The sequence below is a fragment of the Vulpes vulpes genome, unplaced genomic scaffold, assembly GCF_048418805.1.
Source record: "Vulpes vulpes isolate BD-2025 unplaced genomic scaffold, VulVul3 Bu000000661, whole genome shotgun sequence".
Lineage (NCBI taxonomy): Eukaryota > Metazoa > Chordata > Mammalia > Carnivora > Canidae > Vulpes > Vulpes vulpes.
In genome coordinates this window covers 178,932-202,935 of record NW_027325741.1, presented here as the reverse complement: position 1 = coordinate 202,935, position 24,004 = coordinate 178,932, and the positions used below count along the sequence as shown (strand labels likewise).

At 32.1% G+C, this 24,004-nt stretch overlaps 1 protein-coding gene across 1 annotated transcript in view; it reads left to right on the top strand.

Moving 5' to 3' along the window:
• Positions 1-21,771, top strand: part of LOC112912713 (low-density lipoprotein receptor-related protein 1B-like) — a gene marked incomplete at its 5' end in the record, with an annotated part of 72,674 nt that extends 50,903 nt beyond the window's left edge. Inside the window, 5 exons of the mRNA XM_072745218.1 lie at positions 8,568-8,644; positions 15,617-15,707; positions 16,858-17,002; positions 19,829-19,927; positions 21,391-21,771. Of these exons, the coding sequence (XP_072601319.1) occupies positions 8,568-8,644; positions 15,617-15,707; positions 16,858-17,002; positions 19,829-19,927; positions 21,391-21,531 (553 nt within the window). The remainder of the gene's footprint in view (positions 1-8,567; positions 8,645-15,616; positions 15,708-16,857; positions 17,003-19,828; positions 19,928-21,390) is intronic.
• Between the last annotated feature and the right edge of the window lie 2,233 nt (positions 21,772-24,004).

The following is a 24,004-nucleotide window of genomic DNA, read 5'->3' as shown; positions in this document are numbered from 1 at the left end:
ATATACCATATTTATGATTGTATGCTGACCAAATGAATAAAAATATTTATAACCCCAAATTGCAGTTTTCTCCATAATGTAAAATTATGTAACTGTAATATTGTATGGCATTTTAGATTTATTGAAGATATTTGTCTCTACTTTCTAAATCAGTTTTTACCCATTGCCTGCATAAACCTTCTTACCTTCAGTCAGAAAGTAATCAACATTTGGATTAGGAAAGAAATGTGTTAATGGGCATCTTTTGTCCTAAGGTCTCCTTGTTTCTGCCTGCAACATGATTCTATAAATGTTATAAACAAACCTGGTGACTGTTGTATGACTAACATCTACATGGGATATACAAATTGTTTAATTCATACTGAATCTTGACTTTAGCAAATCATTCTCAATCTATCTCATATGTCTCTCTCTCTCTCTCTCTTTTTTTTTGATTACTTGTTTTATTTTTTAAAACAATTAAATGTAAAACAAATATTTTGAAAGTTTAGGTCCTAGATTTTGAGGAAGGCTGAAAGGTGGTAATTGGGAAGCTGATATTGATACTAACACAGGGTGCCTTAATCAAGTACAAATGATTGATGGGAAGCTTTCATGTTAGCTTTTGGAGAACATGTAGTAGTCTTGTAAGTAGACTAAAGGCTATGCTGAAATATCAGAAAGCAGAAGACCATTTTGATGTCAGAATCATTTTTCAGTGATTTGGGCTATAAATGAGTCTGACTAACATCAATATCCCAGCACATGAGTAGTGCAATAGAAAGTAAATTGAATATATTTTTTTAGAGAATTAAAGTTATATCGGACTTAAAGACATTCATACACTCAAAACCTTGTGATAACACTTCCAGATCTTCCTACCATTGCCTCAGATTTGCATGGGATTAGTGTATCTTGAATGATTCTTAAAAATGTAACAGTTAGATATGCCAGACATCCTCATAATAATTTGTTTCAAATTTCATCACTGGCACCACACAAAAGCCCTAAGAAATAAGAAGGGCATTCATGAGGTGTTTTTTTTTAATAGAAATATTCTTTATTGTTCACCTTTATCATGTACTAAATCACAAAATATTCAGGTGGTAAAATAGTTACTTTGTGTCCATGGCACTAAGCATAGAGAATCCCACCCCTTATGGTTTGGTAGCTTTTTAAGACAATTGTAGGATTGGCCTTTTGTCTTGGCAATGTGTAGAGAGAGCCCTCTAATTGTATTACAGCATACATTATGTTTTTCCTCTCACCTTTACCTATAGCATTATAACCACTGTTTCTAACGTAATAGCCTGCTTTTAGGTCTTTAGTTACATCCATCATATTACTTAACACTAATTTTATTATTATTCCTATTCCTTTTTATCCGGTGCATGTAATGTATTCAGTGAAGTACAAATTGTCTACTCAGTCTAAAAAACACCTCATGCTTTTCAGATCTGCTTTCAATAAAATTTTCTGGAGAATATCTAGATGATAAACTTTTCCATTACTATAGATTTTTTTTTTTTTTTTAGTATTTATTCAGTCATCATTTCACACTTTGGTGGCCATTTCTGCTCAAGTGGCCTGTGCAAAATTATATGTTTAAACATTTCTAACTTAAACCACTCAATCTTAACAAACTTCCCTTTATGGGTAATTACTTGGCAAACTAGATTTCATCTTCTTTTATTCCACCTTACTTCTTAAAATAAATCACTTTTAAAAATCCATTCTATTAATTTTATTTCTTTCATTGCCACCTTTTCAATTTCTTATTAATTTTTACTTTTCCTAAAATAATTACTGGTCAGATTTTATTGAATATCGCTCTTTTTTTTTTTTTTTTTACTTTATCACATTAACATTTCTCAAACCAAGAACCCTTTCTGATCGAATTTTTCTTAATATTAAAGTAAGATTAGTTTTGTCTTACTAATCTTATCAGTACTAGATAACACAATGATTTACTGTAATATTTTCAAACAATTAATTATATTCTTATAGAGTAGAATCAAGTATACTTATAAAAACAAACATAAATTTAAGCTACTACCCTAAGCCTTCTGAAGAAAAAAAAAAAAACAAGGTAATACCTGCCTTTTCCCATGTAAGAAGTAACAGTTAAATTTAGATTGAGAATAGTACTGCATAAATAGAAATTGTAGTGCAAAATTGTATGTAAAAAAATACCAAATAAGTGAAATAAGGGTCAATAGTTTTGGAAGTTCAAGAGTGGATTGAGTAATAATATAGATGAACTTATAGATAATGGATCTTTAAAGATATATTAGACACATGTACAATATTTTGGAACAAATATAAAGATGTGAAATTGATATCAAGAAGGATATAAACACTCTTTAATAATATATTCCTCAGTTTCACTGCTAGAGACAGAAAGTTAAACATTTTGATCACAGGTCTGAGGTAATGTGGTAATTCTTACAAATCTACGACTCAAAAAAATACACTATTTCCTTTTGTTCAGACAATATTCTGACTTTTTATTGAGAAATTGGTACTCTCCTGGGCATAAGGGACTAAAGAAAAGCATTTCTCCCTACTCCTGCATTGAATTAGAATGATCATGGCATTATTGCAGAAAACAATAATGAAATAATGACATCACATTTTATTCCTCTACTTAAGCTATTTTTTTCCTGGCAAATTATTTGAATATGCACATCCTCACTTCACATAGTAATTCCAACTCCTAGGTTATTACAAGAGTGAGTAATAGTATTTTTCGTATGAATATACTTATCCTAAGATCTGGCACAAAGTTCAGCAAATGTTAATTGGATCTTATGCAAAATTTCACATCAAAGTTAGTACGGGAAATTTAGGGGGCATGTTACAAAAAATATGAATCATTATGTGTATATGAAATAATTTTAACTCAGAAAGTCATGAAACAATAAGATATTGAAAAGTGTTTTACAATAAAATTAACAAACCGATGAATAAATATCTGTCTACATAACATCTTACAAACTACTGTTCGCATGGAAAGGGCACAAAAGATACTGGGAATTACACAACAGTATAGAGAGTCAAAGTGAGTCAAAGTGAGGAACACCATGCAAATGTAGTCATTTCAACACCAGAAATTTGCAAAATTAATTGGACAAAGTATTTTGCCAGTGCTTTTTTTTTAAATTTCTTTACATAAATATGGAAATACTACTATATAAATCTAGTGCACAAAATGTAGTATTTTTCATTTTTTTTAACTGAAGCTTTTGGAACACTAAAGCATGCATGGCACTATGCACAAGTTTTCTAAGGTTTCCTTAATCCCTTTGTGCCATTTTTTCCCCTGTGAGTTTTTTTTTTTTTTCCCTGAATGTCTCTATCATCATGGTTAATAAGCGTAGCCTAGCACATATATCGAGGAGGAGAAATTCAATTCCAAATTACTTTAAGGTTCACCTTTGAATTTTACTTTGGTTGGTCAGAAGAGTCCCGTGACCTTTAAATTTGATGAAAAAAGGGAGTAGATATTAATCTCATTATTTTATTTTGAACTTCTCCCAAAGCAGGTGACTCTAGACCACATTTCTGCAAAATGACATTTGTAGTCCATGTAAGTTGATCATTGTTATACAGTGAAAGGTAGTATCTCAGATTTTACAACACCTGTTGTATTTTGTATCTAATATTCTCAATTCTCAATCACTGTACTACTTCAGAGATAGCAGCATTTTGGACAGTTTAATTATATGTCTTGTATCTATGCTTACATATAAAAACTGTTCCTTTTAGAGATTATTTTTTATCCCCTTTATATTTGCCAACCTGATTTTGATATTCTGAAAATGTTTACTATTCTTCCTAGTAATATCTGTTCTGCTATTGCCTTTACATAAAGGCATTCCCTTGTGATACAGAATATTACAATTGAAACAGAGTATATTATAACTATACAATAATTTCACAAATTTTTAAAGGACACAGTAACTACTAAGTCCTCTAAACACTACTTTTTAACTAACTGCATATTTTATATAGTAACATTCAGATGAAAATTAGTTATCAAAATCAAAAACTTACTCAGCTTTCTAATACTATGTAAAGAACTTTTACCAATATAATTTAATCTTCTGAATAATCATGCTGGGCATGCATATTATTATTCTCACCCAAAAATTTTTTTAAAAGATCAAATAATATTTGATATAAGGACAAAGTCTATGGGACTATAGCAATAAGTTGTCTCAAATATTTCTTGAAGTGTGATTTGTGAATTACTTGCATCAGAATCACTTCGTCAAAGTAAAGATTTCTGGTCCAAACTCCAAGCTACTTAATGAAAATCCCTGATATAGGGGACTCTAGAATTTCAATTTTAGCAATTTTTTTTTCAGTTTGCTAACCATACTAATATAGTACATAATGAAATATCACAAAATATATTAGAATTCAGACTATTTTATACATATAGCTATAATGTAAGTGGAAGAATAAGATTAAGAAAACAATGCAGCAGTAAATAATCTTCTTTTTAATGTCAATAGCCTTAGAGAGAAGGGAAGAAGTCAAAAACTGTAAAATCTATAACACTTTACCAGGCAGCTATTGACTTCAAGAAACTGCTAGGAGCCATAAAAAAGGAATGAAATCTTTCCATTTGCAATAACATGGATAGAGCTAGAGAGTATAATGCTAAGTTAAATACGTCAATCAGAGAAAGACAGATACCATATGATCTCACTCATGTGTGGAATTTAAGAAACAAAACAGATGAGCAAAGAAAAAATTAGAGAGAAGCCAAGAAACAGACTCTTACCTATAGAGAACAAATGGTTACCACAGGGGAGGTGGACAGGAGGGTGGGAGAAACAGAAGATGGAGATTTAATTGTACATTTATCATGATGAAAAAAATGTATAAAAAACCTGCCAGAAGCAATATCTTTATATGATGATGTGAAAAAAAGAAAGATAAAAGATAGTTTAGATAAATAAGTCTCTCTCTACCTCTTTCTCTCTCTTTCTATCTATGTTCCAACAATACTTAGTTAAAATTCACCAGTGTTAAAAATGTTAAATAATTCAGACTGCCATAGTGGTAAACACATAAGAAAAAGAAGGGGATTTTTATTGTCCTAAGGTTAAGGATAGTAGGAAACAACCTATAGAATAAGAGTAAAAGGAATGACACAGAAGTGTTTGTGCTGGTAAGGAATAAAGAAAAGGCAGGTAGTCATCTGTGGGGCTCAGTCAGTTAAGCATCAAATTCTTGGTTTCTGTTCAGGTCCTGATCTCATGGCTCATGAGATTGAGCCTTGTGTTGGGCTCTGCACTCAACAGGAATCTGCTTGGATATTCTTTCCTTCTGCCCCTCTCCCTCCCTCCCTAAAATAAATAAATAGGGGATCCCTGGGTGGCTCAGCAGTTTAGCGCCTGCCTTGGGCTCAGGGTGTGACCCCGGGGTCCCGGGATTGAGTCCCACATTGGGCTCCCTGCATGGAGCCTGCTTCTCCCTCTGCCTGTGTCTCTGCCTGTCTCCCTGTGTCTCTCATGAATAAATAAATAAAATATTTTAAATAAATTAATAAACTTTAAAAAACATTTAAAAAATTATTTTAAATCTTGGGAGGTACACGAAGGATTTCCTTGAAGACAATTATCTGAAGATAACTAGTAGGTAGCAGTGGATTACAACAGTACAGATTAAAGGTGACCGGGGCATGGACTGTGGATTTTACTTGAGGAATAATGAAAAAGAGATGCCAGAAATATCATAGTCAGCACAGTAATGCAAATGATTCAGTGAGGAATTGGACAAGAAATTTTGATGATCCTCAGATATTCCGATTCCTAAATGTTCTGCCCTTAATAGCTTTGATCATTGTAGTCTATTCAGAGTATAAAAATTTATGAATTTCTTTAAAGATGGTAAAAGTCCTTGGTCTTAAATCAACCACTGGAAGAAGAGCTCGTGGAGCAGCAAATGCCTTAAGTAGTCATTTTGTAAGGTAGGCAACAAGAATAATGACTTCTATTTGATTTAGTATCTCAAAAGAGATAATTTTTTAAAAATGTAACAAATGTTGAACAGTAGAATACATTTTATCTTTGGCCATAAAACATTGTTTTATAAGGAGTATAGGGAAAATTGCAAGGTGATCATCAGCTTATTAAGATGTATAACTGTTAAAATTAATTATTTCTCCAGCACCGTCTTTGAGAGTTTTTTCCAGTATGTAATAAGTAAAATATTCCTTGAAGATTAGGAATTTAAAAGTGGTTCCACAATTTAAAAGAGAAGAGATTTATTACCATTAGTAGGTGATTTCTTTTATCCATCATAAATACTGGGTTCCAAGCTCTGGATAAAATAGATAATTAGTACAGTTCAGAAACACCACCTGTCTTACCTAAATAATTCCAGAGTTTGGAATTAAGAATAACACTATCCTTACTTGTTTGCTTAAAAATCTCTTTTTATTCTTCTGGGGTTCTAAAGCCATATATTTCATCACTTCCTAAAGTAATTAAAATATGTGATGTTCGTGTCCAAACACAATCTGGTAATTTAGCATTTAATCCTCCTATTTTGAGCAATTTCACTTTTTGACTTCTAAGCATCTCAGTGTAATGATGAGCCCAGAGGTACTTATCTCTAGTAATAACATAACAAAATGTATCTCAGGTCTTTCTTCTTATTTAATATGAACCCTGATTTAGGTTTCTTTTTATTTGGTTATCAAAGAAGGTAATGTAAAGAGCCAATTTTTATATTTTAATCAGTAATTCAATATGCCTGCACAAAAATAACCTTGAATACATAAGCTATATAATAAAATTATTAAGCAATCAGTATTGGTCTTTTTTCCATTAGTATGTAAAACTTCCTCAGGAAGATTTGACAAATGTAAAGCTATGTAAAACAGAAAGAATTTTGCAATGATCAGAATTCACTCCAACAACATTTTACAAAATCATCCTAAACACATTATTTTGAATTATCTGTGGACTGTGTCAAGAATTACAAACTGTAAAGAATTGGAACACTTTTGTAGATCGATCATCTGTAAAACCACAGGTGAGGAAAAGAAATGACTTTTAAAAATCAATGATTTTATCCATTGTTCACTTTATTATAATTTTGTAAAAATGTGCTCATTCCATTACCTTACTTCAGGAATGTAGACAGAGTCATTGACCTGGCCTTAAAATTTATTTACTTTAATGATTTATTGCATTATGGTATATAGTAAATGTGTATAGGAAATAGATACATAAACTTGTTATAAAAAATCTAAACAAAAAGGTAAGATGATGCATGAATGATGACCTAATAATAATATATTAATATTCATTTAAACCATAATCCATACTCATACTTTTACAATATCATTATTAATCAAATAACTATATTCTTGAATTATAACATTATTGTCAATTATGCTGACATTAATATATGCTTTAATGAAACAAATTTTTGTTTTCATGATTTGAAGTTTTCAGTCATGATGATTTTATGAGCTTTCACCCATGTTTTAGGAGAGCCAACGCTGTACTCACAGATATCCCAGATAATTCACATGGCATCATCGAAGCCTTGTTCCAAGCACAGCTTCAGCTATCTGAATTGACTATGACATTATTGGCAGAAACCTTGAAATTGCAGTTATTTAGTTTGGCCACCATGCCCAGAGAGATCTACTTGAAATGGTTCTGGAAGCTGTTCTTTCATTGTGTGCAACTATTCTTAATATGGTGACATTTGACAGTCATTTTAAATAAGAATTGAAGCCAATTAAGCGGTCTCTCTGTGGATTTCCTCTGACAGATGCACAGAGGCATCTTGGGCTAGCCAATAGGCATTATTGAAATGTAGCTAAAACCATTCCAGCATTTATTTTGATGCATCCAGCTAATTATATGGCTGTGATTTATGTTTAAGTAAAGGACTTTAACCAGATCTATTATTTTCACCCTCTGTGAGACTTTTCATCATAGTGTCATGGTACCTATATGGGGAAGACTGCTTCTTCCACTAAAAACTTGGGCACGTTTTCTTGATTCCATAGAGACAGAAGTCTGATTTTAAATGGGAACGGACTGCATTTCCCTATGCATGATTAGAAGAGTAAAAATTCTGCAGTTTGAACTGAGACAGATGACCATTTGCTGTTGGGTTTTAATTAAACTTTGGACATAGAGCAGGCCAGGGGGAAAAAAAGTCCCAGAAACTTAAAGATTGATCTGCTTGACAGGCCAACTCAGTTTTTATTGTGGCTACTTGCAATTTTCAGTACTTCTTAAATTGATTCCTAATTCTTAATTAAGATTTCAGTTTTGCTATAAAATATACTAAATTTAAGTTTTAACATAGGATAAAGAAAAATGACTGTAAACCTAAATTTTAAAAAAAAATTTTCAACAAATGACGTCCAGTTGAAACTACCCTCCACATACCGGCAATATACAGGACATTAGCAGAACTCTATACCTAATATTTATGAATCAGTGATGGCTGGCCCTTCATTTCATTTGGTTAAAGTTATTATATTAGCAGATTTGTGAGTTTTATTATAAACCAATTTTTCTTCTTTATTTTTTTAATTTTTCTAGATGTTCCACCAACTGGTCAGGCACACAGTGTGAGAGACCAGCCCCAAAGAGCAGCAAGTCTGATCATATTAACACAAGTAAGTTCTTCAGGTTAATATATTGGGTGGTGGGTGTTCCATATGGTGCAGGAATTGTATTGTATGCCATGACTGGGGGACTTAAATCTTGGAAAGTGTCCTTCACGGAATTCTGCAGGAGATGCATTGCAATCCAGTTGTTTTTGGAAAGATGAAGCACTGAGCTCACCTGGTGACAGGTTCTAGCATTTATGTGCTCTTTCAGACAGCAAACTTGGGCAGTTTTCAGAATGCACATTGTCAAACCTAGCATAACCTTTTCTGGAGAAATGTCCATCAGCTACCAAGGCTGCAAATAGCACAATGGATATGAAAATGCTCCAGGAAAAAAAGTAATTCCATGTTTTAATTAGACCAAAGTGTATTTTCTTGGATTGCATTTCAGTATGTCGTTATAAAGCAATCTTGACTGGTAGACTTAAGGAAAAATATATTAACAAGCAATAAGAATCGTGGTTGATTTATTGCTTCTTTGTCTTCAAAGTATTGGTTTTGAACTGTATTAAAATATAGCTCAGCATTTTACAAATTGCTTTATGCAGCTGTAGTCTCAGGACTACATCTGGATTTGAAAGTCCATCTACATCATCATTGTGTGTGTCTGTTGTGTATATTTTTAACAACTTTAAACGATTTTATAAAGATTTTCAAAATGAAAGTCAAAAATAAAGTTTCCCAATTCACACATATTGTCATGCATTTTATTATGAGAGGAGAACTTTTGAAATATGTAATATCTAGTAAGTGGGTAAATATATTCTTGAAGAAGAAAAGTAACTTCACTGATGGACAAATGCTTGCCTTACCAGTTTTCCTCTGGTGGAAAAAAAAAAAGTTTCATGAAAACAAAAAAACGTATCATGGAGTTTGTGAAAAAGTAAAGACTGTCAAAGTGAAAAGAATGCCATTTTTGTACCCTACACGCAGGGTCCCAGTGTCCTATTCTTTTTTCCCAGGATCTAGAGCTCATACACATGTTGCCAATAATAGTTCTGGAGGCACACTCATTTACATATGATTTTCCAGTTACAAAACTCAACAATAATTAAGAACATTGGGGGTTTTTTTTAGATATTTATTTATTTATTTATTTATTTATTTATTTATTTATTCATTCATTCATAACAGACAGAGACAGAGAGACAGACAGACACAGGCAGAGGGAGAAGCAGGCTCTGTGCAGGGAGCTCCACGTGGGACTCCATCTCCAGTCTCCAGGATCACACACCTGGCTGAAGGTGGCGCTAAACCGCTGGGCCACCGGGGCTGCCCAACAGCACTGTTTTTAAATGAAAAATGCAGTTCAAATGCATTTGAACCTATGGAACACACTGAATTTATAAGCTGAGAATTATGAAGACAAGTTATATGTTAGGCTTTTATTTCCGGCAATCTCTCAATTATCTAAGATGACTGAAATACATAGCCTTTTAAAGAGTCGAAAACAATTTTAAATATTGATAAACTCTGAAAAGGAAAGAAGGATATAAAGTAGCACATCCATTCAATTTTCAAATTTTACATAAGTTCCATCCACAAAGGAAAGTTTGGTGTTTGGAAATGGTTTGCAGGAGGGGAACACCAGATGTTTTTATTGGAAGGTGAAGTCTCCAATTATTTGCAGGGGCAAAAAGCTCCCTTACAAGGCAGAAGTCTCTAATCACATACAGCAGTTCTAAAACAGAGACTGCATCAGACAGAAAGAGTCGCAAGTATTTGTAATCCTTTATCAAAGACTCTAATGTCCTTCCTTCCATCACTGATTTAAAGTCATTAAATTTAATAGAAGTATCAATGCACATTGAAAGGGCTATTAGCTATGTAAATGTCAGATTTTCTTAAATTTGAGCAAAGTTGACCACATAATGACACTATTAAAAGGTACTTATCATCAGACATTTATGCTTACAGAAACTTGCCTCAATAACTTTGAAAGAAGGGGGAAAAAAACTAGTTAAACTGATCCTACGTAAGATAAAGCCCAATAGTTTTAAATGGTTGTCAAATGTTCCCCAAACTTGGGGAAAAATCATCTGCCCGATAAGATAGGTAGACACTTTAGCAGTGTGTTTTCAGATCTGCGTTTCCACTAACAGTGAAGCATTCCATAACTGAACCCTGGAATAATAAAGAATACACTGCTTCTGTTGGCCTGACTGCTGTCAGCCTGCACGGAGATTTACCTTTCTAATTGATGCACAGCTTCTTAATCATCTCTGAGTACTCATACTGATGTTTTCTGGCCTTTGTTGTTTTAAGTATCTAAAAAAATCAGCCTGTGGAATTAAGTGGATCTATTAGCCTAGCATGTTCTGCTGAGGTTCCACTTAAAAGAAGCTAGTCTGACTCTTCTGAAGTTTTTGAAGAGTTTTAAATTAAATATGATAAAATATTCCTTGGGCACTTCTATTTAAATTTCACCTCAAGTTTTAAGGGAGTGGATGCTCAATTTTTGAATTATGCTATTCGTATTTGCTAAAATAAAAGAGGATAAAAATATACTCAGCATTTGTGAGGCAGTAATATTGAGATGCTCTATTTTAGTGCAGTGACAACAGAGATGTGGTATCTGTTACGGAATTGTGTTTCCTCTTTTCCTATTTTGCCCTTATCTCTTTTATACCATCTTGTTTTAAAATAGAAAAAATGACTAATTATGTGCACCAAGGAACCAACAATTTGCAGATATAGAGAGATAACTGAAACATGCAACAAAATAATGCTTTGTCCTAATTCTTCCAAATCAAATATTTATTAAGCCTCAACAAAGTGTCAAGTACTGAATGAGATCCCAGAGAAAAGTGAGTGAGTGAGACAGACAGTGCCTCTTCAATGAAGCTGACGTTCTAGAAGGGTAAACAGAAATAAAACAAGCAAGGAAACAAATGAGTAAGCACGGAGATTTATGAAATAATTGTAAATTTTGATTGGTTTTGTTAAGGAAGCAAAAATAAAAGCAAAAAATAGAGAACGGCAGAGGAGATCTGAGGTCAGGAGTGATTTCTCTGAAGTGATGATATAGAAGCTGAGATTTGAAGGATTAGAAAGAGAAGAAGCTGAGGGTATTTCAAACACAAGGGACAGACAGCAGGTATGGAAACCCTGGAACAAGAAAGAGAGATGCTCAAGGGACTTAAAGACCAGTGTGCTGGGATCAAGGGGATGAGAGAGAGTGATACAAAGTGAGGATATTTTCTTTATAATTTTTGTTTATCATAATGCTCAAAAGAAAACATCCTAATCACAAAAATATATCTACATTCACATTTATACATGTATGTGAACATGAATTTAAGAGCAGAATATGTAGCAACATGTCAAAAGAGATTAATTGTAATGGCATATTTAATGCTTATATTTTTCCACTATAAATTCAACCAATAAACAAAGGTTGAGATTGTCTCGCTCTGACTTCCATGATACTGAATTATTCTGGTTCTCTTCTTACCTCTTGAAGCAACTCTCTTCTTTGTGAGATACATTTTCCCTGTCTCTTCTTGAACAACTCATTCGTCACTTACTCTTCATGTTGGTCCATAATTCTTGACCTCACTTACCAAATTTATGTCAATTACCCCTAAATTTCTATTATCAATCCTGGTTTGTCTCCTGAGTTTGAGACATAGGTCCCACTGCACAATTTCTATATCCATGCCCATGGCAATATCTATATCATTCAGTATTCCATGGAAATCTTAAGTTCAACATATCCCCAAATGATCTCACCTCCTTCCCCCACTCAAGCGCAGTGCTATGGCAATAATATGTTTTTAATTATTTAATAAACATGTATGTCGCACTTTCTATATAATAGACAATCCTATTTACATTACTATGAGGTGGTATTAATGATGACATTCATTTTATGGATGAGTGAACTGAGACAGAGATAACTAATTTGCCCAAGTATAGTTGTTAGAAAGCTGAGATTTGGACAAAGATAGTCTGGCTCCACCGTTTATTATCTCAACTGCTGTGCTATCCTGCCTCTCCCAGAGAAAGGGTCTCTGCAACCTAACAATCTGTATAAAGAAAGATTTGTATTTTAAGTGACAAGGTTATCGAGATGTCGAGATACCCTGTCTATCTTCAATAAGTACTGAATGTGCTTTTTAAAAAATCAGCTTAGAACAATCCACCAATAAGTTACAGCTAAAAAAAAATAACCTGCAGTAAACTTTGATTGATATATGTTACAATATATTTGCTGCTATATATTCTACTTATTTTGAAAAAAAATCTGTCTTCTAATTCTAAAGATATATGTTGTTGCCAATTATTTTCCTTGATATAAAAATTTTATAAAACCCAATTTTAAAAACTTGCCCAACTGCCACCCTGCATTATTTACTGGCTACACTAAGCATTATTACAGTTGTGTTTTTTTTTTTTTATATAAACATATTAGAATTCTAGGTTCTAAAAGGGCTACAGTGTAAGGAGTTGGAACTGTCATCACAAATGGGACAAAGAAAAAGAAAGAGATAGGTAAATTTTTTAGTATGTATATATAACAGCATTTCTACCTTAAATAGGAATAGAGGAAACTACATAGAATAAGTAAAATATATTTTTAAATAGTGTACAATTGGCAGTGATGGGAAAGTAACTTTGTATACCCTAAGACCAGAATTGGTAAGTATTTTATATCTACCAATTTACCACAAATTATAAGGGAAAAATATAAATAATAAAGTAAGAATATTTATAAAGTCATGATCAGTCAGTTGAAGTCATAGTTTATGAAGATACCAAGCTGTTCACTGGTATTTAAAAATTTGTGAATAAATGTTAATTACTATCCAAGGTGCCAGATTCTCTGCTTTCATTAATTACTAATAAATTACACATTCATATAAAGTTCACTTTCCCAAAACCTAGAAGGTAATATAATATCAAACACATGAAGTTGTTGTATAGTTTTGGTAAGAACATGAAATAATAAAATTAGTTTTAGGGACCCCTGGGTGGCTCAGCAGTTGAACGTTGCATTTGGCTCAGGTCATGATCCTGGGGTCCTGAGATCGAGTCCCACATCGGGCTCCCTGCATGGAGCCTGCTTCTCCCTCTGCCTATGACTCTGCCTCTCTCTCTCTCTCTCTCTCATGAATAAATAAATAAAATCCTTAAAAATAAATAAAATAAAATGAGTTTTACATTTTAGGAACTGACTAAATAAAGCAAGTCATTTTTTTTTCTTGCATGGAAGGGTTAGTTATTTTACTTTTTTTTAAAGAAAGGAAGATTATCTTATATGTGAGATTTCCTTAATAAAGACTTTTTGGTATTTTGGTAAGCAATCTCCAGTATGGACTATGTCATACTGATATCTTCTGTCTAGAGCTATCAAAACTGATCCATGTTACTATTTTATAGACCTTATGCAGCTGTTTATTGTGCTAAATATTAACAATTTTTCTACCATATTATTTTTACATGTATGTGTATTTGTAGAGGAAATTCATATATTTCATAATTCCTAACATTTCATTCTTGAGGCATTCCAGATCCCCACAAAAAATTTCAATTTCTTTTGGGACTCATTTGTTTTAATTTTAAGCGGACTCAAATGAATCAACCAGATGTTTATTCTAAATAGACAAAGCTTTTTTCTCACAGGCTCTAGATATTTGTCTGTTGGAAAAATTAACATTACACTGTTGATCAAGCTACTTAATACTCTCCTGTTATTAAGAAACCCTCACATTCAGTTTTCTTCCTGCATAAATGACACAACGGTAGGTGTTTTCCTGTGGATCACGTTAGCAGCAAAGGGGCATTGTCTCCTTCCTCTGGGAAGACAGAGATAGTTGCTCTTGTTACCAAGGCAGAAGCAGAGGTTCTCCCCTATGCTCAGATGCATAAAAACTAGACCCAGTTTCTCTGACCACTCTTGGAGATCTATTTCACAGATCATTTATTCCATTTTGAAGATAGGTGATTATAGCCTAAGATAATTTTTATAAATACATGAAAAATGTGAAAATGGACATTTACAACATAAGGCCAAATCCTCAGATTTATTTTGCTGACATTATTCTGGAACTGGAATTTAAGAAAGAGAATCCCCCTTGCCTCCCCACACCCCATTCTAATAGCCCTGTATTATAGATCTCCCTGTCTCTGTTTTATTGGTGAGAAGCAGAAGCCCTCAGTTTTAAATAACCTATCCAAGGACTCACTCTAAGGAAGATGTGAAACTGATATTAGGCCTATGTATATCAGTATCCAACACTGATGTCCTAATTGGCGAGGCTGCAATCTGACTTGCCGCGTGTACTCCTTGAAAGTAAATGTGTGTAGTGAGAATCACACTCAGACTGACAAATCAGTATTTCTAACCTCAAGAGATTTAACTGCAACATATTAATGAAAGATATCTAAAGAAACATTTCCAGCAGATCAAGATACTTAGTTCTAAGCCCTATATTCTGGGAGTTACCAATTTTAAAGAACTTTTGTGCAATTCAAAATGAAGTTTTTATAAAGTAATTGAAAGTGGTAATACAATAACACTTTCTGTATAAAAGTATATATTTTATGTGATTTATTCCTACTAAATGAAGTGCACTACTGCCTCATTAAAGACTCTTGTTCCCAGAGCCATTAAGTGACTAAGGAACACCACTGTAGCGATCTTAAGCCCCGCCTCCACCCCTCACAGTTTATTTGAATACTAAATTGTGCCTCTTAATTTTTTGTAATGCAATAAAATCAGTATCTAGATGGTTTTTAAATGTATTCTTTGAAAATTGTTTTATGTAAAATAAATGTTACTGAATTATAAAAAAAAAAAATCTTAATAGGAGAGTGATTTTTCAGTAACATGGATATGAACTAAGAATATAGATGTTTGGCCTGAGCTTTCTTTTCATGATATCAGTGGTCAAATCATTTGATATAATATTCAGTTATATCAGATTTTAATTCATTTTATTTATGTGTTCACCTATTCATTTATTTATTTTTCAGGAAGCATTGCCATCATTGTGCCTCTAGTCCTCCTGGTGACTTTGATAACCACCTTAGTAATTGGTTTAGTGCTTTGTAAAAGAAAAAGAAGGTAAGATTCCATGGTTTAGACAGTCAGTAAATAAATTACACATATAGTTACAGATATGTAGTGACTTTCCCCTTTAATTTTTAAAATTCTTAACAACATGATTTAGTTATTCCAAGTGCAAAATATTGTTTTCAAACCATTTTATCCTTCTGTTTCATTTTAAAGTGAGTATAATTTAGACAGTTTTCCCTTGTTATGTTAATAGAATGGCTCTATTTATATATTCTAACAAAACTAACAAGAGGACATGTTAATTAAAATTTCAGTTGAATTTTACAGCTGTGGTAATTTTTCCATGAAACAGCAAGAATCTCCGAAGTGCATCCTATTATCGTAATGTGTAAGATTGGTGATGTCAATACAATGATGCTGAATATGTCTTTTATATCACATGTGTGCATTTCATTCAGAAATTCTGCATTGGTATAGTTTATAAATTCCTCAAAGTGTAATTTTTCAATTTATGTGAATATGCAGTTATAAAGATCTGGAAGGTATATGTAGTCTATAAGGTTATTATCTAGAACCAAGTGTTTGTGAGAGTTTTGTTTTTTTTTTAAACAGATGACTTGGGGATTGAAATTTTATTTCAAAGGTTCTTTATCACTACTTTTAGTCATGATTTTCAGAAATCATAGGTCAAAGTGAATTTAAAAAATAATGAATTAGGGGATCCCTGGGTGGCGCAGCGGTTTGGCGCCTGCCTTTGGCCCAGGGCGCGATCCTGGAGACCCGGGATCGAATCCCACATCAGGCTCCCGGTGCATGGAGCCTGCTTCTCCCTCTGCCTGTGTCTCTGCCTCTCTCTCTCTCTCTCTCTCTCTGTGACTATCATAAATAAATAAAAAAATTTTAAAAAAAAATAATGAATTAGTGAATATTCAGTTTCAATTAATGTATTAATTATTTAATAGGAATATGTTCCAAGTGCATTTTTTGCAGTTAAATCTAAATAATTCGAGGAAATAACTTACCACATTAAGACCCTTTTTGTTCTATGGCTTGATAAATATCGTTTATTTTGAATGCACTTTATTTATGAACTCTCTATGAGTTATATTGTTAGTAAATCTACAAATAAAATGGCTTTATGTATCATGATTTTAATATTGAGACAGTTTACACTTACATTAATGTTCATATATTCTAGGACAAAAACTATTAGAAGACAGCCTATTATCAATGGAGGAATCAATGTAGAAATTGGCAATCCATCTTATAACATGTATGAGGTGGATCATGATCACAACGATGGAGGTCTTTTAGATCCTGGGTTTATGGTAGATGCAACAAAGGTAATATGTTTTAAGATGATGAAGAGTAAGCATTAACATCCCTGAGTCATTTATCTGTAAGACAGTCCTGAATTTTAATATTTCCTTTATCTCATGTTATATTAAATAACTTAAGGATGCATTGAATGTTACAGTCTCTTTTAAAGAAAAAATAAAATTATGGACCTGAAGCATGAAGTTAAGATAACATATTTTAGAATATATGCATTTATTCATTCATTTAGTTTATAAATGTGTATAGTTTATTTAAAATGTCTTACCCAAATGTATTGACATGCTAAAATATCTAAATATACAGCCTAGTATAAAAATACTGTCTGATTTATTTTTTAATAATATAAAGAGTGCAGTACTTCATTGCCAAAGTAAGTATTTTATTTCCAGTAGTGTTTTGTTTCACTGATTCAACTAAGCTGTGCCCTTGGATTTGTTTGTAATCAAATTACTTTTGGAAAATATTTTTTTCTGCCATGATAGCCTTCTTATTGAGTCATGTCATTGATACACAAAGCCGAAAAATCTGACTTTTTTTGGTAAATTTTCTGTTCTTATTATATGCTCAGATGAGCAGCTTTAAAGAGAAATAGATAAATAATACAATTATCCATATAAAGTAAACTTGCAAAGATCCACTACACTGTATTATCTTCATATTTTACAATGATAATTATAGAATATTTTATTGTGAATTAAGAACATTTGTTTCCTATTATGGAATTGATTTTTCTTAGCGTATTCATTCATTTATTAAATGGTTAATTTATTTTCTCATATATTAAAGGTCTTTTGCCCTAAATCCACATTTACATTGTAAATAATCACAGTGACTGATCTATCTCCAAATGGGTTCAACTTATAGCAAAAGCTGCTCCCAAAGATGTTGAATTGAATAGGGTCCCATACATTTAGGCTAGTTCTGAATCCATAGTGAGACTGAAATTGATGGTCAAATATTTATTTCTCCAAAAAGGAATCAATTGTTACTGTATGTATAAATCTTTACACTATAAAAAGATATTATAGTATTTTTTTTCCTAATTAGAAGTAAATTTGTATTTACTATTAATTATTAATTAACTCTTATATTTGAAATTGTTCATGAAATAAATCTGGAACCCTAAGTTTTGCTGTTTTCCACTTGAAAGTGAAAGACTATACATATGGTACACATTGTTATTTGACAATTTATCTATGAAGAAGAAAGACATATTAAATAATAGACTTTTCTTATTCTTTGAATTTTTCTTAGGAAAAAGTACAGTGTATATAAGTAGTATATGAACTGATGAGGACATACTTTATATACTTTTCAGAAAGAGAGTTCTCATTTTTTCCCCATCATTTTTATTTCTAGTGATAGAATTAAGCCAATTTTAGATACTTAAAGAAAATAGCTTTTTAGTACTCCATTTAAATTTTTTTCTATTTACTCAAGGAAGATTAAACTATGCTTCAGTGCCCCCCAGATATACTTTTAATGTACTTTGCACATGACATTCAATAGATATTTATTTACCAATTTGCTGACTGATTGACCAAAATTACATTAATGTGACTTAGATGGCTGAGTCTAGCTAGCTCTGATTTTTGAAATGTAAATATGAATTGTTGCCTAAGAAGTAACTACAAAAAAACACAATTAGTCCTAATAGGTATAAGCACTTTTGGAAAGCAGGAGGCTACACTGAAGCAACCTTAATGATCAAATATTTTTCATACAGTATCTGCTGAGTCATGATGGTTTGATATAGTCATGATGTGATCAAATAAAAACTGTATTACACATAAAAATGATTTTATAGAGCATTTTCATTATTTTCAAAATGGATAAATGTATACTTCAATCATACCTTTTAATCAAAATAATTGAAATAGTAAATACGGTTAATAAAAAAGATTTGACTATGGAGATAATCACAGAATAGTTTGAAGATCACAAAAAAGAGAAATTAGTGTTTACTGGTTTTATATCCAAATTCATCTCAAACCTTAGATTATTTTCAATATTTTTTCAAAGAGATCTTTGTGGGGGAAATGCAGAGGCAGTATTGACCTGAGTTTATATTTAAAATCTTTTTCTGAGACCCTTGCCCTTATCTCAAACTTTGTGACTATTCATTGTTAAGAATTGACAGCTTTTTTTTTCAATTCACCTTTAATTTACTTCAAATTTGAACATGATTTTTATGCTTTTCAACTTCTTATCTATTTTTCCCCCTTTTGGATTGCTATCCCAAATATGAGTGTACCTGACTGACTAATTCTGCTCTTAGACCCAAGAAAATCTAAAGTCAATGTTCTTGCATGGAGTCTTAGGAAACCATTTTAATTAGTAATTCATCTGGAGAGTCAGATTTCAAAAATACAGAATTTTTTTAAGTGCCAGATTTTTATTTGTTTAAAATACAGAATGGTGATGAATCTTTAATTGGAAGCAGCCAGATATTTGAGTGTTCAGAATATGCTACTGTCAGAACTTTTCAAAGTTGACAAACCTTAAGTGGGGGGAGGCTTGTGTATTTTTCACAGAGCAGTTAGCAAAGATGATTTCTTTGGGAAAGATGAAGTTAAATAAATAGAAATGTATGGAGATTACTTGAGGCATGGCATGTCTATCAGGAAGATGTACATACTAAAACTGTCTACTTATGAAGCACAGATCCAATATTAACAGTTTTTTTCTTAGTTTATTAAAGTTACTATGAATACAATATGCCCGAGGGCTAATGAGCATCTTTATGCTGTTCTTATGACTTACTATGAGTTTATGTCAATGAAAATCGTTCCATGATATTATGGAAACTAAAACTCTCTGTTTACATACAGGCCAGGTATATAGGGGGAGGGTCCAGTGCTTTCAAGCTTCCACACACAGCGCCGCCCATCTACCTAAACTCTGATTTGAAAGGACCACTAACTGCTGGGGTGAGAGAAGAAAATTCATTATTCCATATCCATTCCATCACAGAAACCCTCGCAATGAAAGATGATGGCTAGACTTAGATAGGGCCTGTCTTTAATTGAGTTTTTAATTAACAAGAGATTTCAAAACAGCATTAAAATCAGAGGCTTATGTTAGACGTCCTGCTTATGCAAGACTACATATAAAACATGTTATCATTTTAGACAAGCTATTAAGTAGAAATATCTCTTCTGCTGATTTTGAAAATGTCATAGCACTTTAACAATAAAAAAATGAATATTTGCTATTTTTGGAATTCTCTAGCCAGAAATTTAAACTGATTAATTTAAGCTTAAATTCATGTTTGGTTTGATTCACTTCCAATTAATGTTGTGTTTAGTATATGTAAGTTTGATGTTCACTTAAATAAAAATATACTACAAAATATGCCATCATATTGAGAAATTAGAAGTGGTCTAATAAAAGCCACTCTTATTTATTTTATTTTTTTAATTAAGTGACTAGATTCTAGAGGAAAATACTCTGTCTTAGGTTACATAGTTCATGGTAGATGGAAGAGGTCTAAAAATAAGGGTATAAAGATTCACAGGAATGAGTATGTTCTCCCCTAAACATCTCTCCCATCAGCTGTTTTCATTCTCATTTTTTATCATGTTTGTCTCATTTGCATGGCTCAAAGATTATATGTTTCTTTGTCGGAACTAAGATTTAGTGTTCTGTTGATGAGAAGACAAAACAAAATTAAACAAAAATTAGGCAGTAATTTCTTGGGTTAAGTTGCAGTTAATAAAAAACAATGAATGCTGCATGTTTTTCAACTGAAATAGATCACTTTTACATGTATCAGTTCTACTTCAAAGTGCTCTAAGTATGAAAATTAAGATGACTGTGAATATCACAATTCCTTGGAAGAGTCCAAAAGTATTTCCAATGATAATTACGTATGAGTTGTTTGAAGCAAAAATATTGTCTATTTTAAAGTCTATTCCACCAATATATTTTACTATTATTTTCTTTGTTTTCCTGATTTTAACTTCATATTGAAAAAATTCTAAGCCTCAAGCAATTTAGATAATTTTCTGTAAACACATCTTTCCTGCCACTGCAACAGCAATAAGGGACAAATGTACGGACTGGAAATAAGATGATTTAGTTTAATGTTTTATTCTTTTAAATAAAGTCTCAGTGAATATTGTCTTCACAAAGATATCCTCCGGCTTTTACTATTATGTCAAAGTTCCACTTAGATTCACAAGTTACCTGAAAAATGTACAATTATGTTTTTATCTAATACCTCACAAAAGTCAACTGAAGTCTGTAAACAATTTAAATTACATTTATAAGCTACTATTTAGAAAATTAAATGTATTGCATATAAATGTTGTTAACATTAAAAAGACATCCTAGAAAATAACCAATGTGATCAAAACTGATGAGAAAAATTTTATTTCTTTTCCTCCTTCAGCCAACAAATTACTCCAATCCAGTGTATGCAAAACTGTATATGGATGGGCAAAACTGTCGAAACTCCTTAGGAAGTGTTGATGAAAGGAAAGAACTGCTTCCAAAGAAAATAGAAATTGGGATAAGAGAGACGGTGGCATAATCAGCGATACCTTTTATATGCTGTATAAATGTATAAAATATAAGGATTACTTTTGTATGTTCCAACAGTATTATACTTGTTTTGGCATCAGCATTACCTCTTTCTTTATCTTACTCCTGGTTAATTGTTATCTGAGTTTTCTGGGTTTTATTTTTTGCTGATGACTATTGATTGACCATTTGTATGGTATTTTTATGAAAAAGAACTGCACTACAATACAATTTACAACAATGCTGCTGATATGACTCACCTTTGAATTTGTTAAAATTACAAACAACATATTCCTTTGTAGTGTGAATATGAGCAATCTATTTTATATGAACTTTTTTGGTTCTACTTAATCAACAAAAAGAATCTCTGCACTTTTTCATTATATGGTCTGAAAGCTGTAATACAATGTCATTTTATTTTTCCATTTAAATTGATGGAAGAATGATTGAATGGTCAACTCTCTTCCTTGTATCCATTAAGATTGATTCAGACTGCTGAAAATACCTAGCCCTCACAAATCCAACGTCACCTGCTTTGAAATTAGCCTTAGATTGCCAAGTGATAGATAAAAATTTTGAGGAAAAAACTTTTAAAAATATATACAATTGATAATTTGCATGAACACCTATGAATACATTTGCCAAAATTTAGTGGACTCTCTGTGATATACTAAACATATACACCCTGTAAACAATAGTTATATTTAGGTGATAGAACATAGCAAAAATATAACCAGAAGTGGAAAGACTACATTTGCTATGGATAAGACCTTTCGTTCTCCCTTGGTCCTGAGGTGAATAGCCAGCCTGGAGCACAACAGGGCATTGGGTCCTCATGCCTTAGGAAGTTCTTCCCAGTCATGTGCATTTTGTGGAAGATTAACCCAACCCCTTACTACACAGAACACTGAACAATAATATATAAGCACACAAATTGATGACAATTTCAATGATGCGAATGCGTTCTCTTTGCTCGGTCAAAAGAGGCAAAATAGCCATTATCGTATAGAGTAATTAGTAAATATTTTCAATACACAGTATGACTAATCCGTTATTTGCCCTATTCAAAACATATTCTTAAAGAACTTTCCAGGTTATAGGAAAACAATTACCTGCCCATAATCAAAGGTGGAGAGTGTAAATGCTGACCAGTTACTCTGGTACTCTGGTTTCTTCCAGTTATGCAAAACACATGGACCCCCGCCATTCACTTTTTGGTTTTCAAATTTTGATTGAAACAAGTACGATTTATTTAAGTTGTATAAAAAAGGATAGCATTTTTATACAGATATCTTTAAAGGCACAAAAGATTTATTCATAAGGTATGGAGGGCTTTTTGTTCCTCTGATAGACATGACTGACTTTTAGCTGTCATAATGTATTAACCTAACAGATGAAATATGTTTGTGGTTGCTCTTTATCCCTTTGTACAAGCATTAAAAAAAAAAACTGCTGTTTTATAAAGAGACTTTTTGTTGTACTATGTGCATGCATACTACCTATTTCTAAACTTTGCCATATTGAGGCCTTTATAAACTATTGATTTATGTAATACTAGTGCAATTTTGCTTGAACAATGTTATGCATATCATAAACTTTTTCAGGTTCTTGTTTAAGTACATTTTTTAAATTGAACAGTATTTTTCATTTTGGTTATAATAGTCATTTTGCCTATGTTTCTACAATGAAGTGTTAAATACTTTATAAAAAATTGTTGACTGACTTATTTAAATGAAATTCTACATATTTAAGTGCTTGTGTTGGGTAGTTTTTAAAAGTAAGAAAACCCCTTTCTTTATTGGGTGTAATATCCCTAGAAAACTATTTTACTCGACATGAGACATAATTTTTGTTAAATCCTTAGAGCATACTTTCTGGGTTGGATAGATTTCATTGCATCATTTTTAAAAGCACAATAGAGAAAGCATTTTCTCTTTTCTTGAAGCAGAAACATTTTTCTGGCTTTATATTTTTCCCCCTTCTTACATTGCTTATTACAGATTCTTATATTGTGATAGAGAAGTAGGCCATATACACAGTAGCATGGTGATTGTGTTGAAATAAGCCAAAGCTCTTCCTGCCTTTCCCATTCTTAAAAAAGTGTACTTTATTGGAAAACTCAGATTCCTTTAGATGCTATTTAGGCATTATTATGTACCTGGAATGGTTATTGGTATACTGACCTGCAGTATCAGCCTGGAGAAGCAAATGTAGCAGGGTCTGACTTACTGGAAGTATCATTGAGTTATATTATCCAAAGGGGCCTTTTTATATCAGAGCTTTATATATGTAACTGAAATTATTATTTGAAAAAAAAAAACAGAACCAACAGATTGAAATGATCTTGATACAATTAACAGTGGTATAAATATCTAGCAAGTCATATATGATATACAGCCAATCAACTAACACCCACAGTCTGGCAAAAAGACCTATTTTCTCACTAGGGCATTGATGAAAGCCATAGTTGAGTTTACATTATC